The sequence below is a fragment of the Coregonus clupeaformis genome, chromosome 7, assembly GCF_020615455.1.
Source record: "Coregonus clupeaformis isolate EN_2021a chromosome 7, ASM2061545v1, whole genome shotgun sequence".
Taxonomy (NCBI): Eukaryota; Metazoa; Chordata; class Actinopteri; order Salmoniformes; family Salmonidae; genus Coregonus; species Coregonus clupeaformis.
Genome location: NC_059198.1, coordinates 10,535,544 through 10,562,711, shown reverse-complemented (window position 1 = coordinate 10,562,711; position 27,168 = coordinate 10,535,544). Strand labels below are relative to the sequence as shown.

Genomic DNA, 27,168 nt, shown 5'->3' with positions numbered 1-27,168 from the left:
TTCTGGGAAGGCTTTACACTAGATGTTGGAACATTGTTGCAGGGACTTGCTCCCATTCAGCCACAAGAGCATTAGTGAGGTCGGGCACTGATGTTGAACGATTAGGCCTGGCTCGCAGTCTGCACTCCAATTCATCCCAAAGGTGTTCGATGGGTTTGAGGTCAGGGCTCTGTGCAGGCCAGTCAAGTTCTTCCACACCAATCACGACAAACCATTTCTGTATGGACCTCGCTTTGTGCATGGGTACATTGTCATGCTGAAACAGGAAAGGTCCTTCCCCAAACTGTTGCCATAAAGTTTGAAGCACAGAATCATCTAGAATGTCACTGTATGCTGTAGCGTTAAGATTTCCCTTCACTGAGGGGATTAGCCCGAACCATGAAAAACAGCCCCAGACCATTATTCCTCCTCCACCAAACTTTACAGTTGGCACTATGCATTGGGGCTGGTAGCGTTCTCCTGGCATCCGCCAAACCAAGATTTGTCCGTCGGACTGCCAGATGGTGAAGTGTGATTCATCACTCCAGAGGACGCATTTCCACTGCTCCAGCGTCCAATGGCGGCGAGCTTTACACCACTCCAGCCGACCTTCGGTATTGCGGATGATGATCTTAGGCTGTTCGGATCATGGAAACCCATTTCATGAAGCTCCTGACGAACAGTTATTGTGCTGACGTTGCTTCCAGAGGCAGTTTGGAACTCGGTGAGTGTTGCAAGCGAGGACAGACGATTTTTACATGCTACGTGATTCAGCACTCGGCGGTCCCATTCTGTGAGCTTGTGTGGCCTACTACTTGGCTGCTGAGCCATTGCTGCTCCTAGAGGTTTCCACTTCACAATAACAGCACTTACAGTTGACCGGGGAAGCTCTAGCAGGGCAGAAATTTGACAAACTGACTTGTTGGAAAGGTGGCTTCCTATGACGGTGCCACGTTGAAAGTCACTGAGCTTTTCAGTAAGGCCATTCTACTGCCAATATTTGTCTATGGAGATTGCATGGCAGTGTGCTTGATTAAATACACCTGTCAGCAACGGGTGTAGATTAAATAGCTGAATCCACTAATTTGAAGGGGTGTCCACATACTTTTAGTGTATGTGGCATGGGTTAGGACACAGTAGGCTTCTTCTTAACTGGTGAACAAGAATATAAAGGCAAAAACATAATGGTAATCGCAGCCTACACTGTAATTTGAGCGCCAGAGAGGCAATACGGATTTTGCAGAAACTGTCAGCCACGTCACCGCCAGAGGTCTGACTAACTTTTCCAGCCCTTTGCGAACAGTGGTGTAGAGGAATATCTATGCAGAATATCTAGAATGAACATTTATGAGCATTTGTTGTGATTTCCAAAGAACAAGAGGACATAACATTTGCGAACATTGGAGTTATTTGGGCTTTTTTTAGTCTCATTTTACATACGTTATTGTTTTGACTTCGCCTGAAGACTACTTGGAGGTCTCATTCTTACAGATTTTTACCGATATTTCGGCTCTTTCTTTTTGGAATACCAAAACAACACTATGAATATCTTCCGTCTAGCCGGTGACGTGTCCCATCTCATTGCTATCATCATTCTATTTATGAAGATATGGAGGTCCAAATCCTGTGCCGGTATGTTGACAGTGGGACTGTTTGATATGCAGTTGTTCACAGGGAAGTCTTGCTGTTAATGATTTATAGACTTGCTCATGCATAGGCCTAATATCTCTTTAACAAACTTGGGGACACATTGCCTGACATTTGTACATTTTGTACATTTTTTGTCATTTAGCAGACGCTCTTATCCAGAGCGACTTACAGTTAGTGCATACATTTTCATACTGACGAATCAAACTGAATTTTTCTGCTGCTCTATGTTCGCTACATAGGCCTACTTCATTGCAGAGAAGAAACTAACGTCCGTGGTAGCCAGGCAAGGTGACACAGTGAAGAAGAAATGTATCTGTCCATCTCAGTTGGGAAGTTGACCTCACACTCCTAGTACTGGTCTGCAACGCTCACAGCAGTGCATTTGTTACTTTGTTGCAACAATGTAACAACGCGCCTCGATTATTATAATTGGTTACAATACATTGCAATATTTTGTGGTTAGAGAGTAAATCATTTTGACTTGTCCACTTCGACCCACAAGAATGTTACGTGGCATATTGTTCAGTCTAGCCTAATTTGCTTTGGGAGTCGCACCCTGGCCTGCTTTCTACCTCAGCTATCAGCATTGATCATGCTTTGCCATCCCCAGGTCATGAAATCAAATTGTTGTGTATATGTGTACATAAACGAGATTAATGACTGTTGTGTGTTTCTGCAGGTATTTCTGGGAAGTCTCAGGTGCTTTTTGCATTAGTCTTCACTACAAGATACCTGGACCTGTTCACTAGCTTCATCTCCATCTACAACACAGTTATGAAGGTGAGGTAGCAGATAGTATCCTACAAAGAAGCCAACCAATCAATGATTTGTGTTCTAACCTAAACTCCTTCCCACTGTCTTGTGGGCTCAGGTGGTGTTCCTGGCTTTGGCATATGCCACTGTGTACCTGATCTACATGCGCTTCAGGAGCACCTACGACTCAGAGAGTGACTCATTCCGTGTTGAGTTCCTGCTTGTGCCTGTGGCTGGGCTTTCCTTCCTGGAAAACTATGCATTTGCCCCACTGGATGTAAATGTTCCAGGTTCAATACATACTGTAGATATTGAACATACAGGTAACTGCCAAAATAAAGGAAACACCAACATAAAGTGTCTTAATAGGGCATTGGGCCACCACGAGCTGCCAGAACTGCTTAAATGCGCCTTGGCATAGATTCTACAAGTGTCTGGAACTCTATTGGAGGGATGCGACGCCATTCTTCCACAATGAATTCTGTCATTTGTGTTCTGTTGATGGTGGTGGAAAATGCATCTCAGGCGCCGCTCCAGAATCTCCCATAAGTGTTCAATTGGGTTGCGATCTGGTGACTGAGACACACACACACACACACACACCCTTTAAACCCCCTTTGTGATCCTTCTTTTCAAGTCATTGAGAGGTCTTCTAGCCATGGTAGCCAAAATAATGGACAACTGGGCATTTTTATACATGACCCTAAGAATGATGGGATGGTTTAATAGCACCAGCTTTCAATATACTTTGTATCCCTCATTTACTCAAGCATTTCCTTTATTTTGTTTGTTACCTATAGATTATAATGAGCTATTCTATCACATCATGGGTATAGATAGACAATGTAAGTGAGAGGCAACTAAAACCCAAAATATTTGCTTTTGGGGAATATTGACCTAGAAGTCTCAACTTGACTGGTAGAGGGTCCCTTGATGTGTTTGTACATGTGCATGTCAGACCTCATACTTGATTGAATGCATATCTTTGGTGCACAGATCCTGTGGACCTTCTCCATCTACTTGGAGTCAGTGGCCATCTTGCCCCAGCTCTTCATGATCACCAAGACCGGCGAAGCAGAGTCCATCACCACCCACTACCTGTTCTTCCTGGGTCTCTACCGAGCCCTGTACCTGGCCAACTGGGTGTGGCGCTACCACACAGAGGGCTTCTTTGACCAGATTGCTGTGGTGTCCGGTGTGGTGCAGACTATCTTCTACTGTGACTTCTTCTACCTTTACGTTACCAGGGGTATGTATGAGCCAGGGAGTGATTTTGACTTTGTCTTATATTTCTAGTACATATTTCATCCCCTTTACCTTTCCCTCTTTCCCTTTGTCCCTCTCCAGTGCTCAGAGGAAGTGGAAAGATGTCCCTGCCCATGCCCGTCTAAAGAGTCAGTGCTGTTTTAAGCAACACTTGAGCAGTTCAGTAACTGAAAGCACCTCTGCCCTTCAATTATACTTCGTAATGACTAGTCAGCAGTGTCACAGTACCCCCTGTATACCTTGGGGGGTATATACCCAGAGGGCAACCGTCGTGTTGTTGGTACCTGGTGTGTTTGTTGCTTAGCCTTAGTGAATGTGTGCTTTTCCCTAAAATGACCAAAGAACTTTGTCCTATGTTTTTGTGCATGTGTGTGTGGAACTGAATGTTAATGGGAATTGAGTAAATTGAATACTGTGGGATTTATTTATTTATTATACTTGCCTTATTTTCTTTCATAGAAGCAGATATTGTCCCGCTTGAAGTAGTCCAATGCAGTTTGTGCCTTAATTTTCCTTTTCTAGTAAATGGCATATTTTGAATGTCTTATTACATCAAAAATTGTGTAAACATTGTATATCTGTGAGATATTTGTTCTGCTTTCCTGTCTTTTCACAATTTCTACATATAACAGTGACCAACCTTCATGGCTTACATTGTTTCACCTAGCAGTGTATTGGGAGTCTTGCATTTAGGCTGCTATGGGTGATATGTGGCATCCTTGTCAAGAGTTATGCTATGTTCTTCCCTTTATGAAAATAAGTCCATGGAGATGCCATACAGAACGCACTGTTGTGTATGTAACTCTTATGTCTGTCCACTTCTTGACTGAACCAAGGTTCTTCCATTCCTTTAATAGTAATGCATTTTATTAAGCAAAACGAATACACATTTTTGTGATGTCACAGTTCATACCAAATATATTTTGTATTTGATGAGACATCAACAGTTATTTCACACTAACTAGAGTTCATTCATATCTCAACATTTATTGAGTACATTTTTGGACCAGGATTACATTGGCAAAAGCAGATGAATGTTTCAACAAAATGGAAAGGTACTTACACTAAGTATCTTCATACTATGAACTAGATTTGTATATGTGTGCCAAACCTTTACAACTATGGTGCCCATGTTGTAATGATCAACATTGTAATACCAAGAACCTTCATCATTTGTAAATCAGGTCAATAAAAGGCATTTTTACTGGTTCATCAGGTTCTTCGTGTTGATTACTTTAAATTTTGTTTCATCACACCAGGATGTTTACTCCTTCTGCATACTCACACTAGCGATCCACACCATTCAAAACCACACACACAAGTGATTCACACCACTCAAAACCAAAAACACAAGTGATTCACACCATTCAATTGGTAGAGCATGGCGCTTGTAACGCCAAGGTAGTGGGTTTCGAACCCCGGGACCACCCATACGTAAAAATGTATGCACACATGACTAAGTCGCTTTGGATAAAAGTGTCTGCTAAATGGCATATTATATTATATTATTCAAAACCACACACACACAAGTGATTCACACCACTCAAAACCACACACAAGTGATTCACAACATTTAAAAAATTCACAGCACTCTTTACTTTTCGATTGAGTATTCAATAATGGATGCCTGTTTACTCTCGTGGCACTATGACAACCTGGACAAATAGCATCACTTCCTCAAATGTCAGGGCTGGGGCTTCTATTAAGGATGATGGTTCAGTTCCATTACAGTGGTATTACACTGCATTTGCATTCTATCAACTCTTATTAACTTTCTGTTCATTTACCTCCATGTGTTAGTGCATTAATAGCTTAATCAACTATGACTGACAATGGAAGAAAGTGCATCTGCGCTCTTTAGCAAGCCTGCCTTATGAAGTCATAGTGATGATTTTTCAAAGAACACAGTTGAGTGATAAATAAGTGTGTAAAACTAATTTGCACTTCAGAGACAGAAACAAATACACTTTGATTATTTAAGACCCTCATCTTCTACCTGATAATCCAGCACCATACAGTAAATAATAATAGATATTAAAAGTCCCGTCAGTGTAGGAGGGTTTTGCGGTGTTTGTAAAGCACTTTACTTCCCTCTCTCACAGCTCCTCCCACCACTTTGGCAGCTGATGTGATTGACAGCGGTGTGGTAGCCAAAGCTGCTGCCCTCTCTATCGCCTTAACCTTTTTCAATGCTTTCCCTTTCCCTTTGCTTGTTACTCCAGCCCCCTCTGCCGCCCCCTTCCCCAGGGCAGACACCAGCTCACACCAGAACAACTTCTCTGCCTTCTTTCTGGCTGCCTCTTCCTCTCTTCTCCTCTCCTCCTCTTCCCTCCTTCTCATTCGCTCTGCCTCCGGTCCCTGCGGCTCTGGCCTTGTCTTCACCCCATCCTCCTCCTGCGTCAATGGAGCCATCCTTCTTTCTCCCAGAATGCCCTCCTGTACTTCTCTGATGGCTCTCTCTGCCTCCTGGTACATCTTGTTGGTGTAGCAGCCCCCTGTGTTCTGTGTCACCATCTTATCTATCTTCTCCAGGAGCTCTGTGACCTGAGTGCAGTCTGTTATCTTGTTGCTGTTGTTAAAGACATGGTATCCCCCCTGACAGCTACTCACAAACTCCTGGAGCTCCTGGCTCTCCTTCATGAAGTCTTCCATGCTTTTTCCCTGAAGCTGGTCGCCCCAGGTGAACAGTAATACTGTGTATCTGAGGGCTCCTGGTCCGAAGGTGGCCTTAACCCACTCCAGGGCATCCCGCTCCTCCTGAGTGAACCTGCCAGGCTGAAGGGTCACCAGGAAGGAGTGGGGGCCAGGGGCAGACAGCACCACACAGCGGCCTGCCTCAGCTGTCACCTCCTGAGGGGAGAGGCGTGTGTCGAAGAACCCTGGGGTGTCGACCACAGTGAGGTTCCTCCCAGCCACAGCTCCACTCTGTCTGTCACACTGACCAGTTACGGAACATGAAGAGATGTCCACCCGGAATGCCTGCCTCCCTAGGATGGTGTTCCCAGAGGAGCTTCTCCCTGTACCTGTCTTCCCCACCAGTACCATCCTCAGCTCCCCACTGTCCAGCTCCGGTGATGCTTCACGTGCTGTGACACAAATTACAGTAATTTATACTGACCTAACCAATCTAAAAGTGTAACCTACCTTGAAATTACTGTCTGACATAGGCCTACTGTGTTCCTATTATCACCCATATAATATGTAGGCCTATTATATTTATAATGGTTGGGGGCTGGAAAATGTAGTTAGCCTACATTACAGATTTCTGAGTACTGCTGTTCATTCTCGGTGGATGCTGTAAAAAATGCTATACAAACAGGGATGGCCTGTTCAATAGGGCGATATGGGCGACGCACTGCCAAACGGGAAAAGGAAGGGATTTTTTTCTAATCAATTATATCACGGCAACAGTACTAGTTATCAGTGTTCTAATCTGATCTGACTGCCACTAAATGTCAAATCAGGCTAAAGTCGTGCTTCAAATGGCCCCGCCCGTTTTTGGGGCGATTTCAGTCAGGTTGAAAATCGCCCAGAAGTCTCTCATAGCCTGTCATGTAAAATCAATTTTTTTTCAAATTTCAAAGCTTTCAATACATTCTCTATGGGTGTCTGTGGGCTTGCACTTACGCGCTTTCGTCATACGTGACGTAACCATGAACGTAACTAAGAATATAGCAGCTAGCAGCGTCTATGTTGCGACCTGCAGTGTGGCGTTATTTTATGTTTTTAATTTGTAGACTTAGTTTACAAACATTCTGCCAACCATGGATTTTTACAGTGGTGGGTTTTGGACCTGATCTTGTTGATCGTGTACATACCACTTCTGAATGGACTAAATAATGAAACGCTGCTGGCAGCGGAATCCAATACAGCTGGGAGACTTGGCTGGATGACAGAGTCCCGGACAGAGAAGTGGAGCCGGCCGGCTTCACCCTGGTCAGAGCGGACCGCGATCCTGGTAAGAGAGCGACTCTGTACCCCCGACATTGAACTGCTTTCTGTGTCACTGCGACCTTACTATCTGCCCCGTGAGTTCCCCAATTGTTTGTTACCGTTGTGTACTGTTGATAATCACAAGTTTACTGGAGAACTGAGACCAAGTAGAGACTTTGGACAGGTGGATATGGTATAATAAAGGCAGTTTATTCAGAGGTAAAGATATCTGGAATCGCGTGCACGGACCCGTTCGTCAAACTCTTAGGGAGCTATCTGAAGAGAGCCCGAAAACATTGTGTGCAGACATTTTTATGCAATAAATGATGTAGGTTGAATCTAGTAGTTCTGATCTTCTGATTGGTCCTGGTGAGTTGGGCGAGGTCCCCTCCACTGTTGCATTGGCTCTGAGTCGGGGTTCTCTGTCTTCAAATGTTCAGCCTAAAGAGAGGGATTTTTGTGTGTGTGTGTGTGTGTTTAACAGTGATGATGTGTGTGTGTGTGTGTGTTATCAGTGATGATGTGTGTGTGTGTGTGTGTGTGTCCTCAGAGCAAGAACTTCGTGAGTTGGAAGAACTGAGAGACCTATGGCGTGGGTGTTGTCCTTGGCCACCTGCTGACAAGGCTGACAAGATAGGACTCTTTGTCCATTGTTATAGGATAGGAACAGCATTGATTGAAAACAAACGCCCAACACAAAATGGGTCATGCACAAGATTTTAGTCAGACCAAGCTATAACATTATATATTTACTACGACAGTACATTCAACCAAAAGCTAATATAACAAAGGCATCAGAGATTATTTATAATCTGTCACAGAAACTGGAATCCATCTCCCCAGATCAGTCAATAAATGCTTCTGGTATTGACTTATATGCTGCCCCTGTCTTCATGTTGTTGCTGGACATATCTTTTTTAAAACGTGTGTAGGTCACCTAAATCATCAGAAAAATTGCCCCTCCTGAGAATTTTTTCAGGAGCCGCCACTGTATACAAATGCCATCTTTTTTTAATGGAATGGAAAATCTACCCGCTCACATCAACGACAGTAGGCTATTATTGTTTCTCACCCAGACTCGAGGCAGCACATTCCAGTGACGCCATCTCCACTTCCCCACATGAGTTAGCCATGGCGAACACGGCTGCAACTATGGATTTTCCGTGGAATACCTAATATGCACTGAAATAATTGGGTCCTGTCTTCGGCTGCGTTACTTGCGTATATTACCAGCGCTTCGTCATTCTTATGATAGTCTTTTTTATTGAGAAATTAAATATATTTGTATCCATGTCCCTTTTCTTTTCAACCCGTTTACATGCGGCGCTGCAGAGTCAGACCATGATGTCATTGTGATAATGCGCACATGCGACCAGACAGTCTGCGCTGAATGACTGGCACTGTTAGCCTACCTGTGATCAGTTCTTTTACCCTATTCTGTCAACTTGCCATTCATGCTTACATTTTGTTATTCGCATATAGGGTGAATTCGGAAAAAAAGGTGGGACGTAATATAAACTGAGACAGCTTTGTCCTGATGTGTTTATTTATTGGTCTGACAAGAGAAAATCCAAACTATTGTTACTAAGCACTTGCAGAGAAACCAAATGATCAAAATCAAATCACTTAATTGGTGTGACATCATAGAGGGGGGCAGAGCAAGCTTTAAACAGGAAGCTCACACTGCAAAGCACACATAAGATCAGTGACATAACTTTTTTTTCTGTTTTGATGTTAAGATTGTCATAAATAATGCACTGTGCCAAATTGTAAATGTGCACACTAGTACTGTGCGGGTTGACTCCAGTGGAGGCTGCTGAGTGGAGGGTGGCTCATAATAATGTCTGGAATGGAGAAAATAGAATGGCATCAAACACATAGAAACCATGGGTTATTCCACTCTAGCCATTACCACGAGCCCGCCCTCCCCAATTAAGGTGCCACCAACCTCCTGTGGTTGACTCATAACCCGCAGTCCCCGAGGTTATATCAGTAGGCGGGGTTTAGGCTTATTAAATATTGTGTGGATGAAGGGCGGGTGGGTGGCGGCGGTTTGAATATTGTGTGGATGAAGGGCGGGTGGGTGGCGGCGGTTTGAATAAAGAGAAAATAACTTTTAAAAAATCCATAAATGTATCATTATTTTGCAATCTATAGGCTACATTGAGGTTAGTGCGTAACCCTAAGCTTTAGGGCCTAACAGTACATGCACCAAATAGCCTACACGCTAATTGCCAAATGCTTTTGGGAACAGGCAGAAAATGTTAAAGTCGATCCATGGAGGCAAAAAGGACAATGTCAGAGTTTAATTCAATAAAAAAAAAACTGTGAAATGGAGAGTTGGAAATAAGGAGAATGGAGGGCCATGTGTGATGATTGTGTTGACGTAGAAGATAGTGTCGTAGTAAATATATTTGTTATAGTGAATATGGAATATGATATGTTGAGTAAAATGTTGTGCTAAGATCTATTTAGGTCAGGAGCTGGTTATAAGTTCTGTTCCTATCCAATAACAATGGACAAAAGGGTCCTATCTTGTCAGCCTTGTCAGCAGGTGGCCAAGGACAACACCCACGCCATAGGCCTCTCAGTTCTTCCAACTCACGAGTTCTGCCTTGACACAAACACACACACACACACACATCATTACTACAGCACACACACACACAAAATCCCCTCTTTTAGGCTGAACATTTGAAGACAGAGAACCCGACTCAGAGCCAATGCAACAGTGACACTAGCCTGGAGGGGACCTCGCCCAACTCATCAGGACCAATCAGAAGATCAGAACTACTAGATTCAACCTACTTCATTTATTGCATAAAATGTCTGCACACAATGTTTCGGGGCTCTCTTCAGATAGCTCCCTACGAGTTTGACGAACGAGTCCGTGCACGCTATTCCAGATATCTTTACCTCTGAATAAACTGCCTTATATTATACCATTATCCACCCTGTCCAAAAGTCTCTACTTGGTCTCAGTTCTCCAGTAAACTTGTGATCATCAACAATAGCCCTGTTCATCGACCGTCTGAGAGATATTCTAATTTCCTGCTGCTTCCATGGTTTGAGTTGGTATTCTGTAACAATGACGCTGTGAGTCGAGAAGCAGGTGCAACGTTTAATTAAACAACAAACATGAACCGTGACAGTGGCGATATAGCATGAACACAGGAACAATACAGACTGAGGAATAAACGTAAGGGAGGGACATATAAATAGGAGGTAATGAGGAAGGTAATGGAGTCCAGGTGTGAATAATAATGTTCTGCAGGTGCGCGTAATGATGGATGCCAGGTGTGCGTAATGATGAATCCCAGGACCGGTTGTTAGTATACCGGCAACGTCGCACGCCAGAGGGGAGGAGCAGGAGTAGACGTGACAGGGGTACCGGTACCGAGTCAATGTGCGGGGGTACAGGTTAGTCTAGGTAATTTGTACATGTAGGTAGGGGTAAAGTAACTATGCATAGATAATAAACAGCGAGTAGCAGCAGTGTAAAAACAAAGAGGGGGGGTCAATGTAAATAGTCCGGATGGCCATACTAAAGTAGGACAGCATGGACTAGCTAAAGTGGGACAGTCTTATAGGCTTTTCTAATGGACGAAAGAGATCCAGTTTACATTAGGGACCCCCTGTACTTAAGTTAGGCAGAGCTCTGGTTGTTGTAGTACTATATCCTGTTAATGATGTCTTGTAGTACTGTTATTAGTACTGTTATTTGAGTGAATTCAGAAAAAGTGGGAAATTTTTTTGCATTTCCGACTTCTGTAAACTCTTCAGACATCTATCCAACATATTAGCATAACACATGATACATTTCTGAAATCCTCAGATGTTTCCTAATCACACAAAGTTTTATTGAATTGTCATTGGGGTACAATTAGGACTATAATAATGGTGTACCAGTTTATCTAACCTACTGTCCCAGTCAGCCAAATGCAAACTGAAAAAGTTGTTTTGACTCCGTGCACACAAATGTGTGTGTCATACCTCCTGTGAATATATCGACATTCGTTTTTTTGTGTGATTAGGAAACATCTTGAGGATTTTAAACATGTATCATGTGCTGGGCTAATGTGCTGGATAGTGTTGGGTTAATATGTTAGATAGATGCCGAAAGAGGTTACAGGAGACAAAAAGTGTTCCACTTATTCTGAATTCACCCACTACTACTTTTCCTGTGTTTTATATACACTCAGTGGCTAGTTTATTAGGTACACCACCCCGTTCACGAAAATGTATCGCTGCTACAGACAGCGAGTCAAGTGGCCGTGGCTTGCTATATAAACGTTAGAATGGGCAAAACTAGTGACTTAAGCGACATTGAGCGTGGTATGATCGTCCGTGCCAGGCGCGCCGGATTCAGTATCTCAGAAACGGCCGCCTTCCTGGGCTTTTCACAAACAAGTGTCTAGGGTTTACCGAGAATGGTGCAACAAAAAAAAACATGCAGTCCTGTGGGCAAAAACAGCTAGTTGATGAGAGAGATCGAAGGAGAATGGCAAGAATCGTGCAAGTTAACAGGCAGTCCACAAACAGATAAATAACGGCACAGTACAACAGTGGTGTGCAGAACGGTATCTCGGAATGCGCAACTTGTCAGCCCTTGACACGGATCGGCTATTGCAGCAGACGACCACACTGGGTTCCACTCCTATCAGCTAAAAACAAGAGGAAGCGGCTCCAGTGGGCACGCGATCAATAACACTGGACAGTCATGCTGATGGCAGAGTCAGGATTTGGCGTAAGCAGCATAAATCCATGGCACCATCCTGCCTAGTGTCAATCGTACAGGCTGGTGGTGTAATGGTTTGGGGAATGTTTTCCTGGCACACGTTAGGTCTCATGATTCCAATTCAGCAACGTTTCCATGTCCCGAAGTATTCTGGCTTTTCTGTAAGCAAAGGGGGTACACTAGATGGGTGTACCTAATAAACTGGCCACTGAGTGTATATTTCCACACTATGACTTTGGAATAATACTGTGAAAATGATGATAATGCCCTTTTAGTGTATGAGCTGTTTGAAAAGATTGCCTGAAATTTCTGCTTGTTTTTGTGGGATGGCCTTCCATGGTGATTAGTTAATAGACCAATAAGAAAGAGAGTTCCAAACCTCTCTGCCAATAACATCTTATTTTCTGTTTTACCCTCCCCACAGACCACTCCCAGACAGTCCTAGCAAAATTCTTGCTTGAGAAATTGCCCTTCACTGTAAGGTGCTTAATTGTTACCCAGAAATGATTTGATATTGAGATAAAAACGTTTGCATTGGACCTTTTAATATTGGCATTTTGAATTGATATCCTCACACATATCCTCACCTTAATACCCAGTTGGCCTATGTATTCTTCTCAAATACACACACGTTTCTGAAAAGGATAATGTAAAAAAAGATAGCTAACCCTTTGTCTTGTTAATAAAATGTGGAACAACACAAATACAAATGAAAATATTTTTATTTGGTCATTTCATGAAGATAAACCATTCAACTGATTTTACTGTAGACTAGCTAGTTGTGTGTTAAAAGGACAAAAGTGCAAACAGGTTAATAGAGTAAAATACTGTAAAGAGTATTTTCAGTTGAACAAAAGAGAAGAGCAGTTGTGGATATAGTCAATCATAAATCAATTCAGGTTAATACAAGTTGCAACAGGGAGACATCTCGCGTACAGAAGCACAGAAAATGTATAGCGGGCCTCTTGGAGACAGGCCCTTTATATTCTAATCCGACAGTACCAAATGTTCTGTAAACACCAGCCTGAGAGGCTGGGAGGAAGACACAACATCAGCGGCTTCAGGCTCAGTGTGGCATCAAACTTTAACCATAACATTCAATACTGGCAGACATTTGATACTGGCAGTTAAACAGGTCAAAGGTAGGAACATCAGTACTTAGTTACAGTAAATCAAATACAGGAGACAAATTAATCAAATAATTCCCCATTACAAATACACACAACAATTCAGCTGGGAATGTCTACAGCTGTGGTCCTCTGTAGCTCAGCTGGTAGAGCACGGCGCTTGTAACGCTAAGGTAGTGGGTTTGATCCCCGGGACCACCCATACACAAAAAAAATGTATGCACGCATGACTGTAAGTCGCTTTGGATAAAAGCGTCTGCTAAATGGCATATTATATTATTATATTATTATTATATCAGGTAATATTTGTGAGTTTCATCCTTGCCCCATGGTTTGAATATGTTGTGCGACAATTTTGAAATGAATTCTACATTGTAGTGGTTGGTGTGCATTAAGTGATTTCACCACTGGAACAACTACAGAGAGTAAGATAATGTGTTGAGAAAACAACCATGAATATCCCATCGGTTGCCACACCTGCTTAAAGGCACATTAAGAATTTGTTGAGAATTGGTTGTATTTTGGTGTAACGTTCAGTCATAACAATATCTGGATACATCAGGATGCCTGGTTAGAGGAGTTCACCCACTCCACACGGCTCCTGGCTGGCATGCTGCTCCCCCTGTTGTCATCATGTATCACAGTGTCCTCTGTAGGTAAATCCCAGCTTTGGGCAGGGGTGGTCCTCACAATGGGAGGAGGGGCAGATGTGGCCAGCCCATCTAAATGACCTGAGAACAGTGTATCTGCACAGGTTCTGTCTCCTAAACTAAGGCCTGCTGTCAGTGTGTTCGTATCATGATGCACATCAGAGAGAGAGCAACCCTTAGGTCCACTCATCAAGTCGGAGTTTAGTCCAAAGAAAGCCTCGCTTTCACCGACTCCAAGACTTAAACTGTCTAACATATCCATCCCCCCAGGTACAGGGTCCTCCTTCCTCTCTTCGTCTATCAGACTCAGTGTGGGGAAGATGATGTCCAGCTCTGGTAGAGCCGGGATCACATCACTGACAAAACTGTGGGGATACTCCAGTTCTCCACTGTCATGATCTACCACTTCTGATTGGGTCACACTGTCGAATCCAACTCCTGATTGATCCAGGCTGTTGAACGCCACAACAGGCTGTTGGGCACTGAGGTCCACGGGGTACCCCCCTTTGCTAGTCCCCTCCATTAAACAGACAGCCTCTTCATTGACCCCCAGGACAAATATTGGCTCAGAGATCCCACCGCTGACACCAATGTCTGTAACAGTACAGGTAATGCTCTCTAGAGGGAGTGAGAGGAGAGGGCCAACAGAAATGAGAGTTAGTTACTTCAAACGGACAAAGGAAGTAACTGAATATTAAACTGTGGAATTAAGTGCATCACAATATAAAATGATTTTCTTCTCACCCCTGCCTGCTCTCTAATGCTTCAATCAAATACATTGAATAATTAATCAACTACATCTACTACATTAACAAGTCACCTGATATTTTATTTTGAGAGAGTATGCACTGGGGCCAGACTCTGGTGGTAGCCCTGTCATCCTCCTCATCGTCTGGGCGGGCAGGTGGGTCTCCTCCCATGACCAGGCCCAGAGGCACCGCCCCCACACACTGTTTAGAGCGGACACACTGCAGGACATCCATGATCCACCTGGCCTCGCGCCACACCACCTCAAGACTCTAAACAGGGCAAAAGGACAGAGAGGCAAGGGTGAGAGTTCTAATAGAGGGCTTATTCCCTCTCATACACACATACTGTCCTCCTTTGATATCTATTTCATGACTCTCTATGGGTAGTCTACCTGTGAGAGCTGAGTGATGTGACTAAGACGGCCTCTGGCCTCCTGCACCTCCTTAGTGTCCAGAGCTTCTCGCAAAGCCTGCTGGGACAGATGGGCGTCCAGCTCCAACCGAACCCAGACCTGACAGTACTGAGACAGGAAGTCTTGCTCGTACGTCCAGAAGTGCACTGTGAGACGTGAGGATTAAACAGAAAATAAAGAGAAACATCTAAGCACATCAACTGACCACCGACAGTTTCCTCTGAGCAAAAACATAAATGGCATAACACATCTTATATTCTCTATGTTGTCCATGCACCTCTCCCTCAACGTCAATAAGACCAAGGAGCTAATTGTGGACTACAGGAAACGGGGGGGCGAGCACGCCCTCATCCACATCGAGACGGGGCTGCAGTGGAGCGGGTCGAGAGCTTCAAGTTCCTTGGTGTCCAAATGACTAAGGACTTAAAATGGACCACACACACACAAACAGTCGTGAAGAAGGCGTGACAGCGCCTCTTCCCCCTCAGGAGGTTGAAAAGATTTGTCATGGGCCCTCAAATCATCAAAAAGTTCTACAGCTGCACCATTGAGAGCATCTTGACTGGCTGCATCACCGCTTGGTATGGCAACTACACTGCCCTCGATCACATGGTGCTACAGAGGGTGGTGCAGACAGCCCAGTACATCACTGGGGCCGAGCTGCCTGCCATCCAGTACCTCTATATCAGGCGGTGTGAAAGGAAGGCCCGGAAAATTGTTAAAGACTCCAGCCACCCAACCCATAGACTGTTCTCTCTACTTCCGCACGGCAAGCGCGTGCACACACACACACACACACACACACACACTTCATTTGCTCACACACACATAACACGCACATACTGTACATTCATACTAACTCTACACACACGCACACACACTCACATACAATCATCATATAGGCTGCTGCTACTCTGTTTATTATGTATCCTGATGCCTAGTCACCTTACCCCTATACATATCTAACCCTACCACTCCAGTATCCCTGCACATTGTAAATATGGTAATGTAACTGACCCAGGAACTGACCCTGTATATTACTTTACTTTGTATTTATTTTTGTATAGTACTACTGATATTGATTACTGCATTGTTGGGAAAGAGCAAGCAAAAAAGGCGTTTCACTGTACTAGTGCGCATGACAATAAAAACTTGAAACTTAAACCCAACCCTGGCACCAATACGTACCCAGCTCAAAGATCTGCAGTGGCATTGTGAGGCCTGGTTCCTTGGTGCCCACTAGGGGCCAGTAGCTAGAGCTGAAGTCCTCACTGGGGGGCAGCAAGACCAGCATGGACATCTTATCCCCAAACTGCAGCAGCTCCCGAGTGTACACACCGTACTGATATGCCTGCAGGAGAGGAGAGCAGGGAGAAAGGAGTGATGATCAGAGGATGAGGACGAGAGGTGAAGAACATTGAGAGAGAGAAAAAGAAAAAAGAAAAGAATAGAGAGAAGTCAAGAAGAGGTAAGAGAGGTGTATGACATGATACATTATATCATTTAAATTAGATCTAAAAGCATGTGAGTTGAAGAGTAAGTGAAACCATGGTTACCCTGTAGAGGGGGATGTTGAGCTTTGTCAACAAGAGAGTGACAGCGGCCCTGAGTGACCTCACAAACTCCCCCAGCCCAGAGCTGTCCATCGAGGTCTCATCCTCACCCTCTGTGTCCTCATTGGCTGTTAAGATGTTGTGGCATTGTAACCACGCCCATTCATCTCTAAAACAAAAATGCAGCCCAAGACACATCACAAGGAACTATCATTAGCAATGACCTGATTTGACCAGTAAGTAATCCTTAAAAACACTAGGCAAACATTGAGGACACACTTCATTATAAGTATTATACAGTATTCCATTTCATCATCGGCTATACCAGGTCAGAACAGTTTAAAAGTCAGTCTGTACGCAGTAGTGCATACTAAACTCAGTGGTAAGCTCAGTGGTAGTGTGTTAGCTGTGTTACCGGGACACATGGGGATTGTGGCGCACTCTGGCGTGGCATAGCAGGTTGGGCAGCCTCTGGGGCACTAGAACCCTGATCTGCTCCACTGTGCTGCACAGCTTCAAGATGCCCACGTACAGGCCAGGCTGGGCCCACTGGACACTGCGTCTGTGGAAGGACAGCTTCTCCTGGTGAGGGACACAGAGAAAGGCATTGTTGTATTAGCACAATAAGAAGCCTTACTACTGTATATAAACACAAGCACATAGTGGCCCAGCCAGGAAGGGTCACCTTGAGCTGCTCTGTGAGGGTGTCCATGGCAGTAGGCTCTGGGAGTAGAGGGGTCCTGCTCTGGTTCTTCTCCAGCAAGGCCAGGGGGACCCAGTGGAGAGGGGGGTGAGGGGGTTTGGTGTGGGCCGCACAATCCCTCACCGTCACCAGCAGAACGTTACCCTGCCTGTCCTTCAGAGGCTCATAGTACACCTGCCCCAAGTCTACTGTCCCCAGAGAGGACTGCAGAGAGAGGCAGGGAAGGAGAGAGGGAGAAAAGTATGAAATGTCAGGATAAAGAGAAAGATTGAAAAGGAAAGTCAACGAGAAACAGGCAGTGAAAGAGAAAGTTTACAGAAAATGTTGTCTCCTCTCCCTTGTATGAGAGGCGGAACTGAGATGCTGTATCTATGTTATGGTTTAAGAAGTACACTACCTATACAGTATCCCCTGTAGTGTGGCTCTCTGGTCTGCTCCAACAGTCTCCTGACCAGAGCCTCCTTATTCCTGCTTGGAGTTTTCACCCCCATACACTCAATCCAGCCTGCAGAGGGAGACAGAGCCCACCAGCGGTCACTGATATTCACTGTGGAGTCATATGAAGTTGCCCCTAGACACTGATCCAAGGTCAGTTGTTTTCTTCAAATGGCTGAGGTTGGTATTTGGGGAGCTGATTCTTGATCTGTGATAAGGGCCAACTTCTTCTCGGAGCATTGATGATAATATTGAATATCAGAAAGCTCTTTTGTCTGGCTGTCTGCAGTTCCATTTACTCACTGGAGGGGGCAGCACTGACTGGGCTGGAGCTCTGAGCTGGGCCCCATCCCTTCACATTGTAGGCGGCCACTCTCACAAAGTAGTGCACTCCCTAAGACACCAATACATTAACATCATGACTTAACCTTACGAACAGGCAGACCAGGGCAAATAACTTAACATGGTAGTTGTTCATTTATGCAGGTAACTGAGACAGTTGAGGTTAAGTGCCTCCTAGCCTCAGGGTGTTCTGGCTCAGGTGATGTGACCGGGGTCGTGTGTGTCTTACTGTCGTGAGTCCTGTGATGCTATGGATGGGGGTCTTAGTGTCGATCACATGGGCTGAGCCAAGTATGCTCTTGAAGTTGGCAGAGGTACTCCATTCCCCTGTAGGTGACAGGAAGAGAGACAGAGACATCGATGTATCTATGATATTGAGTACTGAGTCATAATAGCAATAGTGATTAGAGCCAATGTTAGAGTTGGAGTAGTAGAACCCCACCTCTGTAGTGTGTGATCAATCCAGTGACGATACCGGTTGGCTCTCGAATGGACACAAACAGGGAAGAGGCACTGGTCACAAACAGTGACACACTACTGGGAGGGCCAGGGAGGTCTAGGGGACATGGAGAGATGGAGAGACACCGACAGTAAACACAGACTTGGAGCAAAAGGTACATAACATAAACGAATCAATGAGACTGGGTTGAGTGCATCATACTTGTCCTTCATCACCCCTGACCCCTAGCCTCTGACCTGTGTGGTGGAAGCTTTCCCTCATCCTGCAGTACAGCTGCTGCCGTAGGGTCCAGAGGTGGAGCTGTCTCTGGATGTCGGCCTGCACATGTGGCCCCACCCCTGCTCGACCCAGTAGCTCCTCCCTCCTGTCCTCCACCTGCCTGCCGGCCAACATCACCAGGGCATCCAGCTTGCACAACCACTCAGCCGGACAACACACTGAGAGAAAGGGATGGAGAGAGAGAGAGAGAGAGAGAGAGAGAGAGAGAGAGAGAGAGAGAGAGAGAGAGAGAGAGAGAGAGAGAGAGAGAGAGAGAGAGAGAGAGAGAGAGAGAGAGAGAGAGAGAGAGAGAGAGAGAGAGAGAGAGAGAGAGAGAGATAATAAACATGTTTTGCATTGTTTACACAGTGGGAACAAGATATATCTGTAAACATTACATTTAAAGATCACTCACTAGTAGTCACTACCCCAAAAAGAATAATGTCTTAATGTACTGGATGATCCATTGTTTGTGAAAAATGTGTACAACTGTTACTTGCCATCTCTTGATTGCACTGATTCAATGTACGTCACTGTGTAAGACTCACAGACGGGGTTGTGTCTGGCTCCTGCCTTTGTCAAGACGTGCAGCAGAGGGGAGTTCTGGGTTAGAGCAGCCACGTCCAGAGGTACCAGGCCCTGCTCACTCACTCTGTTTACACCTTTTTCCCTCTCTCTTTCCCAATCCTTCTCTTTCTTCTCCCCTGTATCCCATCCTCCTCCTCCGCCACACACTCTGTCCCTGAATAGCAGGCTCTGCACCGCCAGGGTGTCCTCATTCTCCACTGCCTCCCACAGGTTCTTATACTAACACAGGAGAAGGAGAGGGGATTGAGTGAGAAACAGGCACATGGAGGGATACAGGGTAAGAGGGTACATCTTCATGAGCATGGCAGAAAAATGCAGGAAGAAAATGTAACTTTAGGTGATAATATGGAACAACAATATAAGACAATTCAAGAAAAGCAAAGATAAAACACCCAAAATGGATGCAAAAGTCATTTTCTCTCAGGATGTCTTACTGTGGGTGTGGCCTTGCATGGATGTTTCGGCATGCCTGTCTCCCCGGCAACAGAGGACTCTCCGCCCCTCAACCTAACCGACAGGTTCCTGTAGACGCGTTTAGGCGAGACGGGACCCAGAGAGCGCCGCCGCTGTAGCGGGATTCTCACCGACACAGACATACAATAGATGGCACACACACAACTGGTAGAGAGTGCGACCAGCAGGACACAGGAGGTACAGGGAACAATAACAGAAGAAGGTGGATGGATGATGGAGAGGTCACAGAAAGACAGAGTGATGAGAGGAATGGCACACGGGAGGGAGAGGGGGAAGAAGGGAGGATGAAGGGGGTGTGAAATAGGAAGAGGTGCATTAGAGGACTAGAATGGAGTGATACGGTAGGAATAAGATGAGGGAGGGAAAATATATTTTAAAAAGTTAACAGAACAAAGTCAGTCTTACTGTCATCTTACCAGCAGTTAAAACGGTTGCAGCAATTTATCACTACTTAGGGTGAGCTTGGTTGAGCTGAGCAGCACTGTGTGTGGGTGGATAAGTGGATCAAAGTTACAATGCCTGAGCACAGCAGATGGAAAATGCCTCACAGAAGTTAGAACATCTTACTCTTCTCCCCTTTGTTCCCATTTTCTAGTCTAATGCATTATGGCTTTTCTTCCTACTCAATGGAGTCTCTGCACAAAGCAATCTCACCATCAATCTAATGGAATGGAAGTCTACAGAGTGCACGGTAAAACTATTACATTCAGTGCTCCTGAGATCAAACATGTCATACATATATAACCATTTATCTGCCCTCACATTTGCCTTTATCATGTCTTACATTAGTGATGGATAATTGTCTATTCTTCTTCACCTCTTTTCAGATAGGAAAAACCAGCAGCATTGTATCCTGCACCGTTCACTGGATTCATAATCCAGCAGCCCACTTTCCTTCCAAAAGCCCCCAACACTTTTTTGTTGCTTTGACCAAAATGCTCTCTTTCACTTTTCTTTTCTCTCCTCAGTCACTACACTATCTTCCATCCTTCCTCTCTCTCTCTTCTTCTACCTTTTTTCAACTCCTCAGCTTTCCACTTACTTTCATGCCCCTTCCATTTACATCATAGTATTGTTCAGACACAAAATACATCCCTGGCAAGAGATACCCTGACTCCATCTCTCTGTCATCTCTCCTTGTCCCTCACCCATTTCCACTCATCCCTCATTCTAATGGAAATGAAAGCCACATTCAATCTTCATGTCTGTCTGGTCATGTTCTGACTCTAATTACTCCAGGCCTTTGTGTCTCCTAGAGAAAGTGAATACTCCCTTAGCTTGTGCTGGTAGTGTGGCACTTTCCTGTGACCTCAAAGGCGCCTGGTGTCCCCAGCTGGCATTCTGTACCTATGTATGCCCACTTGTGACATAACAACCCTTCACTCCTCTTACCCCCTGCATTGCCTTCCCATGCATAGGGAAAAGATAAGGGTGAGACCTCCTCACTGTTATTGGTAGATTCAGTTCTATTGTTTGTTTATTGTGCCTTACATCTCTTATGGAAAGTGCCGATCTGCGTCTGTGAAACTGGTTGAGTGATGGGATTAGTGTCTATGCTGTATGGAGGTACCAACAGATGACAATCACTGGACAAAAAGACTCCATGCAAACAAGAATTGACATTCAGTAATGTCAGTTGATATTGATGCTTCTATGAAGTAGCATTAACAAATTGCTATGCAGATTATGTCATTATTATAAATGTATTCCATTCTGTTGTGGCTTTTTTGTAGGGCTAAGCATTTGCTTGATAACAGACAAAGCCTTGTTTCACAGTGTGTAAGTCTATAAAGAAATATCCTATGACTCATACCTGGCACCAGGAAGTGATGCTGTTACTCAAAAGAAACGCAATCATTTATAAGTGTGTGAACCAAATAAGGAAACATTGGAAGATTGTGTATACTGTGATGTCACGAGAGGCTGTGTCCTGGAGGGACGTTACATCCCCCTGAGGTGGCTGCAAACCCAGACAGCTATGGCTCCATCTGCTGGTATGGTCGGGAACTCCACCCCTCTATGGCCAATCTTCCCACGCAGCTGAAACAAATGAGGAGCTGATGAGCTAAAGGTTTGGAAAAGGGAAGAGACACACTGAGGGGGTGGGTGGGTTGTGAAGTAACACAGTCTCCAACGTGGGCTCTCTGGAGGACAAGAGGGCTGCACGTCCACTTCCATGAGGAATATAAGGATTTGGAGATACTTACCTTTGGGAAATACTCACCTTTGGATATATGCACCTGTGGAAATACGTGTGGGACATTTGGAAGGACGTTTTGCTGGGTTGGCCACTAGCTGCAACGTGGAATACAGTAAGACTGGGGAAAAGTTATTTGAGCGAGGAGAGTTATGATTTTGGATGTGGAAGAGACATCCCTGAACTGTTAACCCTTAAAGAGCCACCAGAGAACAGAATTGTGTTATACTTTCGTTAGTTTCCCAAGACCTTTAATAAAATCCTTGTTTTGGTTGAACCTGGTCTCCTTGCACTACTTGAGCAACCCCGCTGAAAGCTGTGTAGCCTCTCGTGACGTCACAGATGGTGGAGAATACGGGCACGCTCAAGCGTTAATAGTGCATGTCAGAGGAGGATACCGAAGGTTTGATCACCCAGTTTTCCAAGTTGGCCGTAGGCTCCCCGCCGACTGAAATGGAGGACATATTGAAAGCCCTTGTTGCTGGCCAGCAAGCCCAGATGCAAGCAAACGTGGCTCTCTTGGAGGAGCAAAAGAAAGCCAACCTTCTGAAGGCAGAGGAATTGCAGTTGCAGAGACAGAGGGTGGTCCAAAATACCCGCCCAATAAAGGCAAGTGACTTTATATCTAAGATGGGAGCTACCGATGACATTGAGGCATACCTGCATGCATTTGAGGCCACGGCCACTAGGGAAGCCTGGCCCAAGCAACAGTGGGTTGGTCTGTTAGCCCCCTTTCTAACCGGGGAATCGCTGAATGCTGTCCGGGACCTGGGCCCTGACCAGGTTACTGACTATGATGCCCTGAAGTCTGAGATCCTCAGCAGATATGGACTCACAAAGTTTGGTATGGCCCAGCGCTTTCACAGCTGGACCTTCCAACCAGACCAACCTCCTCGGGCGCAGATGCATGAACTTGTCCGAATCGCAAGGAAATGGCTGGATCCGCAGAGGAATACAGCAGCGGCGGTGGTGGAGGCCGTTGTGGTGGATCGTTACCTCACGCGCCCTGCCTTATGAGGCAAAACGGTTCATCAGTCAACAGGCCTTGACCACGGCTGATCTGACCGTGGAAGCTGTGGAAAAGTACCAGGCCACAGCGGAGATGCTGAATGCTTCCCGAAAAGACCCCAGGAGTGCGGCCCCACCACAAATGGGAAGAACCCGTCCAAAGGACCCCAAGGTCTCGAACCCAGCCACGTCAGGACTTATCCCGGCTCCAGGGGGAGCCAGAAACCAGGCGGGTCCAAGAAGAGTACACCAGGAGGGGGAAACTTCGACAGTGTTACCGGTGTGGGGAGATGGGACATATCTCCTGGCAGTGTGGGAAACCAGCCGATGAACCTATGCCCACTGCGGAGTCCTCCAGCTCAGCACCCACACACCGTTTTGCCTCGCTCTTGGGAGTCGTAGATGGCGGCCCAGATCGACCCCCCCACCTGCCCGGTAACTGTGAATCACCATGATGTGGAGGCCTTACTGGATTCTGGTAGCCGGGCCACCCTGGTGCGTAGGGATTTGGTGGGCCCAACGTGTCTGACCCCGGGAAAGTCCTCCCAGTTTCCTGTGTCCATGGGGACACCAGAGAATACCCCATTACTGAACTTACAATGACCAGCACACGGGGAACCATACACACGACGGCGGGGGTGGTTGATTCCCTCCCCCGTCCCTGTCCTAATTGGACGAGACTGCCCAGCCTTTACCCACTCTGGAGAGAGTCTCAAGAGAGGATAACCCGAGTACCTCGGAAACGGAGAGGCAAGACTCATCCTGGGAAGGCTCCGGTGCAATCCTCCGAATTACTCACTCCCGCCCGGGCTCTGATAGGGATGGCAGGTGCCCAGACCGACACAGAGACGGAGCTACAGAATCTGGACAAAGAACTGTCTGGTCTGAAGGGGACCGCTGAGAGGTATCGTTTGTTAAAGCAACAGTTAGACATGAAGACAGAAGAGTTAGATATCCTCCAGGCTAAACTCCAACAGAGCTCCTTCCATAAGCAACAGGAGGAGCTGGAGAGGCTGCGCAGGACCATCGAGGAGTGTGAGGAGACCCTGCGCAGTAGTAAGGAGGTCCAGAAGAAGGCAGAGGAGAAGTACAAGGTGTTGGAGAACAAGATGAAGAATGCGGAGGCAGAGAGAGAGAAGGAACTGAAAGCTGCTCAACAGAAGCTAAACTCTGCTAAAACCAAGGCTGATGCGTTCAGTAAGAAACTCAAGGAGAGACAACAGGAGGCTGAGTCCCTGGTCCTAGAGGTGGAGGAGTTGAAGAGAGAGCAGGCTGGCAAGCACCACGGCAATGCGGACGCCCTCTCCCGGCGTGATGCCTTCTTCGCTGCCTTTACCCGACGAGGACGTCGGTCCCGAGGAGGGGATGTGTGATGTCACGAGAGGCTGTGTCCTGGAGGGACGTTACATCCCCTGAGGTGGCTGCAAACCCAGACAGCTATGGCTCCATCTGCTGGTATGGTCGGGGAACTCCACCCCTCTATGGCCAATCTTCCCACGCAGCTGAAACAAATGAGGAGCTGATGAGCTAAAGGTTTGGAAAAGGGAAGAGACACACTGAGGGGGTGGGTGGGTTGTGAAGTAACACAGTCTCCAACGTGGGCTCTCTGGAGGACAAGAGGGCTGCACGTCCACTTCCATGAGGAATATAAGGATTTGGAGATACTTACCTTTGGGAAATACTCACCTTTGGATATATGCACCTGTGGAAATACGTGTGGGACATTTGGAAGGACGTTTTGCTGGGTTGGCCACTAGCTGCAACGTGGAATACAGTAAGACTGGGGAAAAGTTATTTGAGCGAGGGAGAGTTATGATTTTGGATGTGGAAGAGACATCCCTGAACTGTTAACCCTTAAAGAGCCACCAGAGAACAGAATTGTGTTATACTTTCGTTAGTTTCCCAAGACCTTTAATAAAATCCTTGTTTTGGTTGAACCTGGTCTCCTTGCACTACTTGAGCAACCCCGCTGAAAGCTGTGTAGCCTCTCGTGACGTCACAATACATACAGATAATGAATTCAAAATTCCTGAAACATTACACCAGCATCTGATAGCAGCCAAAGTACAAATGCAACAGTTATGCCAATGTAATAAATACACAGTTGGTTGAGCCCATGAATGGACAGAAAATGAAAGTTTAGAAAATTATCCAAGTTAGAATAGAATGCACGACATCATATTCAGCATGCACATCGTATACAAACGAACTTACAAACAGTGGCAAATTACAAATGAGTTCAATAAAAAACATTTCATACCCTATTGCAATAATCCACTCACATCCTATGGCCTCTGTAACAACCTGGTTGTGTGTTGCATTTTAAATTATTAGCCAGGTAAATATGTTAGATTAAAAGTATGCAAGGCAATACCTTCCGTAGGTGTAAGCTCCTGCTTCTCCATTGTCACATATTACACCACAATCACCACGAAAGCGTCAACTAAAATTAAATAAATTAATCCTAGAGTTATGATAGAAATCGGAATTCATTCATCCCACTTTCATGAACTTTCACTTCTCACGGTCAAGCAAACCTGCTCCTGACGCTCAACATACCAATTGGTGCTTTGGTGCCTCGCGCCCTTCCCATCTCTCTCTCTCTCTCTCTCTCTCTCTCTCTCTCTCTCTCTCTCTCTCTCTCTCTCTCTCTCTCTCTCTCTCTCTCTCTCTCTCTCTCTCTCTCTCTCTCTCTCTCTCTCTCTCTCTCTCTCTCTCTCATTCACATATGCTGAGGCAGATATTTATGGACCAATTCAGAATTCACATAATTATACAGCTAGATGGAATAAGGTAGATAAGGTATGGGCTCCATATCAATAGGCTACTGTTAATATATTCCTCAGTCACTTTGCATCAATAACCTAATTGGCAAATGTATGCCTATTACAAAATGTGAAATAAGTAGCTAATGCAATGATAAAATGTTATTGTGCCCCTGTTCTACAGAACTATCGATCATGTTTTACATTCTGAAGTCTCTTATTTTTGGCTCCACATTAGTCAGTCAGTCTTTTTTGGTTGGTGGTCAAAGACATATGGTGTCTCTAAGCAACATCGGTCTTGTCTGTCATTTCGACAGGAAGCTGAGCATCACACAGACTGAGACACACACTGTGACATGATGAGAGACAGGTTGAGTGAGTGGAAAAAATATATATTTAGATCAACAGCCCAGGGCCTCTATGTATGAAGATGAATGATGATATGAACATCTGAAACGATGCAGACCCCAGCTTCTGAGACCTTGGCCTGTGCAGATCAGAGCACTCAGATCAAAGCAAATGAGAGATTATGGTTTTGTTGTAGGTCCAACCCCCCTCTTCCCCCCACCCTTCCAACATCTTGACAGCAGTCAGATCGCTAACTAGCTCTGGTCCAGGGCGTTACAATCGGCTGAGCCTGCCATTATGACAGGCCACCAGCAGTGCAGTGGGCTTGTGTCGGCCAAAAACGTATTTTATTCCTGGCCTCAAGGCTGCCACAGGCAGTGCATCGCGGGTTCAAATCCGGCATGAAATAAAGATACCTTTTTCTGTGGCATATGCAGACTTTTTCCCTGCCTCAAGCCAGGCTAGCCATTGAATGCAGTGTTTCTGTTGGCTATATATCAAGGGCATAAGACACGACTTACTGGTTAGAGTTAGAACTGTCAAAGTCGCGTCAATTCAAATCTGGTATTAGGAACAAAAGAGGTCAACACGACTTCTAAGATATACTAGTTATTTTAATTAATGCAAAAACCTTCAATGGTAAATATGATGTTTCGTATATACGGGCTCTCTGAGATACCTCGCAGGACACCCCAGAGAACTAAATCCATTGTTTCAGATTGTTGCTCAAATACTCTGACAGAGAAAGTTTCCCACTTCTCTGCTGGCCAATCAGAGTA

The 27,168-nt window shown here is 45.4% G+C and overlaps 5 protein-coding genes across 6 annotated transcripts; 1 reads left to right on the top strand and 4 right to left on the bottom strand.

The window, feature by feature from the left end:
* The first annotated feature begins 1,242 nt into the window (after positions 1-1,242).
* On the top strand, positions 1,243-4,983 carry LOC121569010 (ER lumen protein-retaining receptor 3). 2 transcript variants are annotated; one of them, XR_006001321.1, is made up of 5 exons: positions 1,243-1,611; positions 2,309-2,409; positions 2,501-2,705; positions 3,379-3,631; positions 3,730-4,983. XR_006001321.1 is itself a non-coding variant. In XM_041879591.2 (5 exons), exons 1-5 carry the CDS (start codon positions 1,521-1,523, stop codon positions 3,771-3,773), a joined length of 648 nt encoding a protein of 215 aa, XP_041735525.1. In that variant the 5' UTR covers positions 1,243-1,520; the 3' UTR covers positions 3,774-4,982. The 2 variants fall into 2 exon arrangements, 1 of the variants encoding a protein (XP_041735525.1); XM_041879591.2 differs by having other exon boundaries at positions 2,501-2,659; positions 3,730-4,982.
* Positions 4,984-5,687: 704 nt separating this feature from the next.
* On the bottom strand, positions 5,688-8,692 carry LOC121568647 (GTPase IMAP family member 7-like). The gene is made up of 2 exons (XM_041879053.2): positions 8,654-8,692; positions 5,688-6,734 (listed from the first exon to the last, which is right to left on the bottom strand). Exons 1-2 carry the CDS (start codon positions 8,685-8,687, stop codon positions 5,695-5,697), a joined length of 1,074 nt encoding a protein of 357 aa, XP_041734987.1. The 5' UTR covers positions 8,688-8,692; the 3' UTR covers positions 5,688-5,694.
* Positions 8,693-13,706: 5,014 nt separating this feature from the next.
* LOC121570413 lies at positions 13,707-17,657 on the bottom strand. The gene is made up of 7 exons (XM_041881874.2): positions 17,497-17,657; positions 17,227-17,393; positions 16,815-16,980; positions 16,447-16,609; positions 15,238-15,404; positions 14,917-15,115; positions 13,707-14,714 (listed from the first exon to the last, which is right to left on the bottom strand). Exons 1-7 carry the CDS (start codon positions 17,521-17,523, stop codon positions 14,005-14,007), a joined length of 1,599 nt encoding a protein of 532 aa, XP_041737808.1. The 5' UTR covers positions 17,524-17,657; the 3' UTR covers positions 13,707-14,004.
* LOC121570414 (ankyrin repeat and fibronectin type-III domain-containing protein 1-like) lies at positions 17,637-19,182 on the bottom strand. Its single transcript, XM_041881875.2, has 6 exons — positions 18,988-19,182; positions 18,734-18,847; positions 18,521-18,618; positions 18,253-18,343; positions 17,912-18,019; positions 17,637-17,718 (listed from the first exon to the last, which is right to left on the bottom strand). Exons 1-6 carry the CDS (start codon positions 19,142-19,144, stop codon positions 17,678-17,680), a joined length of 609 nt encoding a protein of 202 aa, XP_041737809.1. The 5' UTR covers positions 19,145-19,182; the 3' UTR covers positions 17,637-17,677.
* A 302-nt stretch (positions 19,183-19,484) lies between these two features.
* On the bottom strand, positions 19,485-20,378 carry LOC121570412 (ankyrin repeat and fibronectin type-III domain-containing protein 1-like). The gene is made up of 2 exons (XM_041881873.1): positions 20,032-20,378; positions 19,485-19,816 (listed from the first exon to the last, which is right to left on the bottom strand). Exons 1-2 carry the CDS (start codon positions 20,191-20,193, stop codon positions 19,502-19,504), a joined length of 477 nt encoding a protein of 158 aa, XP_041737807.1. The 5' UTR covers positions 20,194-20,378; the 3' UTR covers positions 19,485-19,501.
* Positions 20,379-27,168: the final 6,790 nt, after the last annotated feature.

Coding starts and splice junctions, on each gene's coding strand:
- LOC121569010 (XM_041879591.2), top strand. CDS start 1,521: ATGAATATCTTCCGTCTAGCCGGTGACGTGTCCCATCTCATTGCTATC. Junction 1,612..2,308: donor GAGGTCCAAATCCTGTGCCG/GTATGTTGACAG, acceptor GTGTTTCTGCAG/GTATTTCTGGGAAGTCTCAG. Junction 2,660..3,378: donor ATGCATTTGCCCCACTGGAT/GTAAATGTTCCA, acceptor TTTGGTGCACAG/ATCCTGTGGACCTTCTCCAT.
- LOC121568647 (XM_041879053.2), bottom strand. CDS start 8,687: ATGGCGTCACTGGAATGTGCTGCCTCGAGTCTGG. Junction 6,735..8,653: donor ATGTGCTGCCTCGAGTCTGG/GTGAGAAACAAT, acceptor TTTGTGTCACAG/CACGTGAAGCATCACCGGAG.
- LOC121570413 (XM_041881874.2), bottom strand. CDS start 17,523: ATGGACACCCTCACAGAGCAGCTCAAG. Junction 15,405..16,446: donor ACTGCAGATCTTTGAGCTGG/GTACGTATTGGT, acceptor CACGTCTCACAG/TGCACTTCTGGACGTACGAG. Junction 15,116..15,237: donor ACATCACTCAGCTCTCACAG/GTAGACTACCCA, acceptor TGCCCTGTTTAG/AGTCTTGAGGTGGTGTGGCG.
- LOC121570414 (XM_041881875.2), bottom strand. CDS start 19,144: ATGTTGGCCGGCAGGCAGGTGGAGGACAGGAGGGAGGAGCTACTGGGT. Junction 18,344..18,520: donor GCATCACAGGACTCACGACA/GTAAGACACACA, acceptor TTGGTGTCTTAG/GGAGTGCACTACTTTGTGAG. Junction 17,719..17,911: donor CTACAGGGGATACTGTATAG/GTAGTGTACTTC, acceptor CTCTCTCTGCAG/TCCTCTCTGGGGACAGTAGA.
- LOC121570412 (XM_041881873.1), bottom strand. CDS start 20,193: ATGTCTGTGTCGGTGAGAATCCCGCTACAGCGGCGGCGCTCTCTGGGT. Junction 19,817..20,031: donor CATGCAAGGCCACACCCACA/GTAAGACATCCT, acceptor CTCCTGTGTTAG/TATAAGAACCTGTGGGAGGC.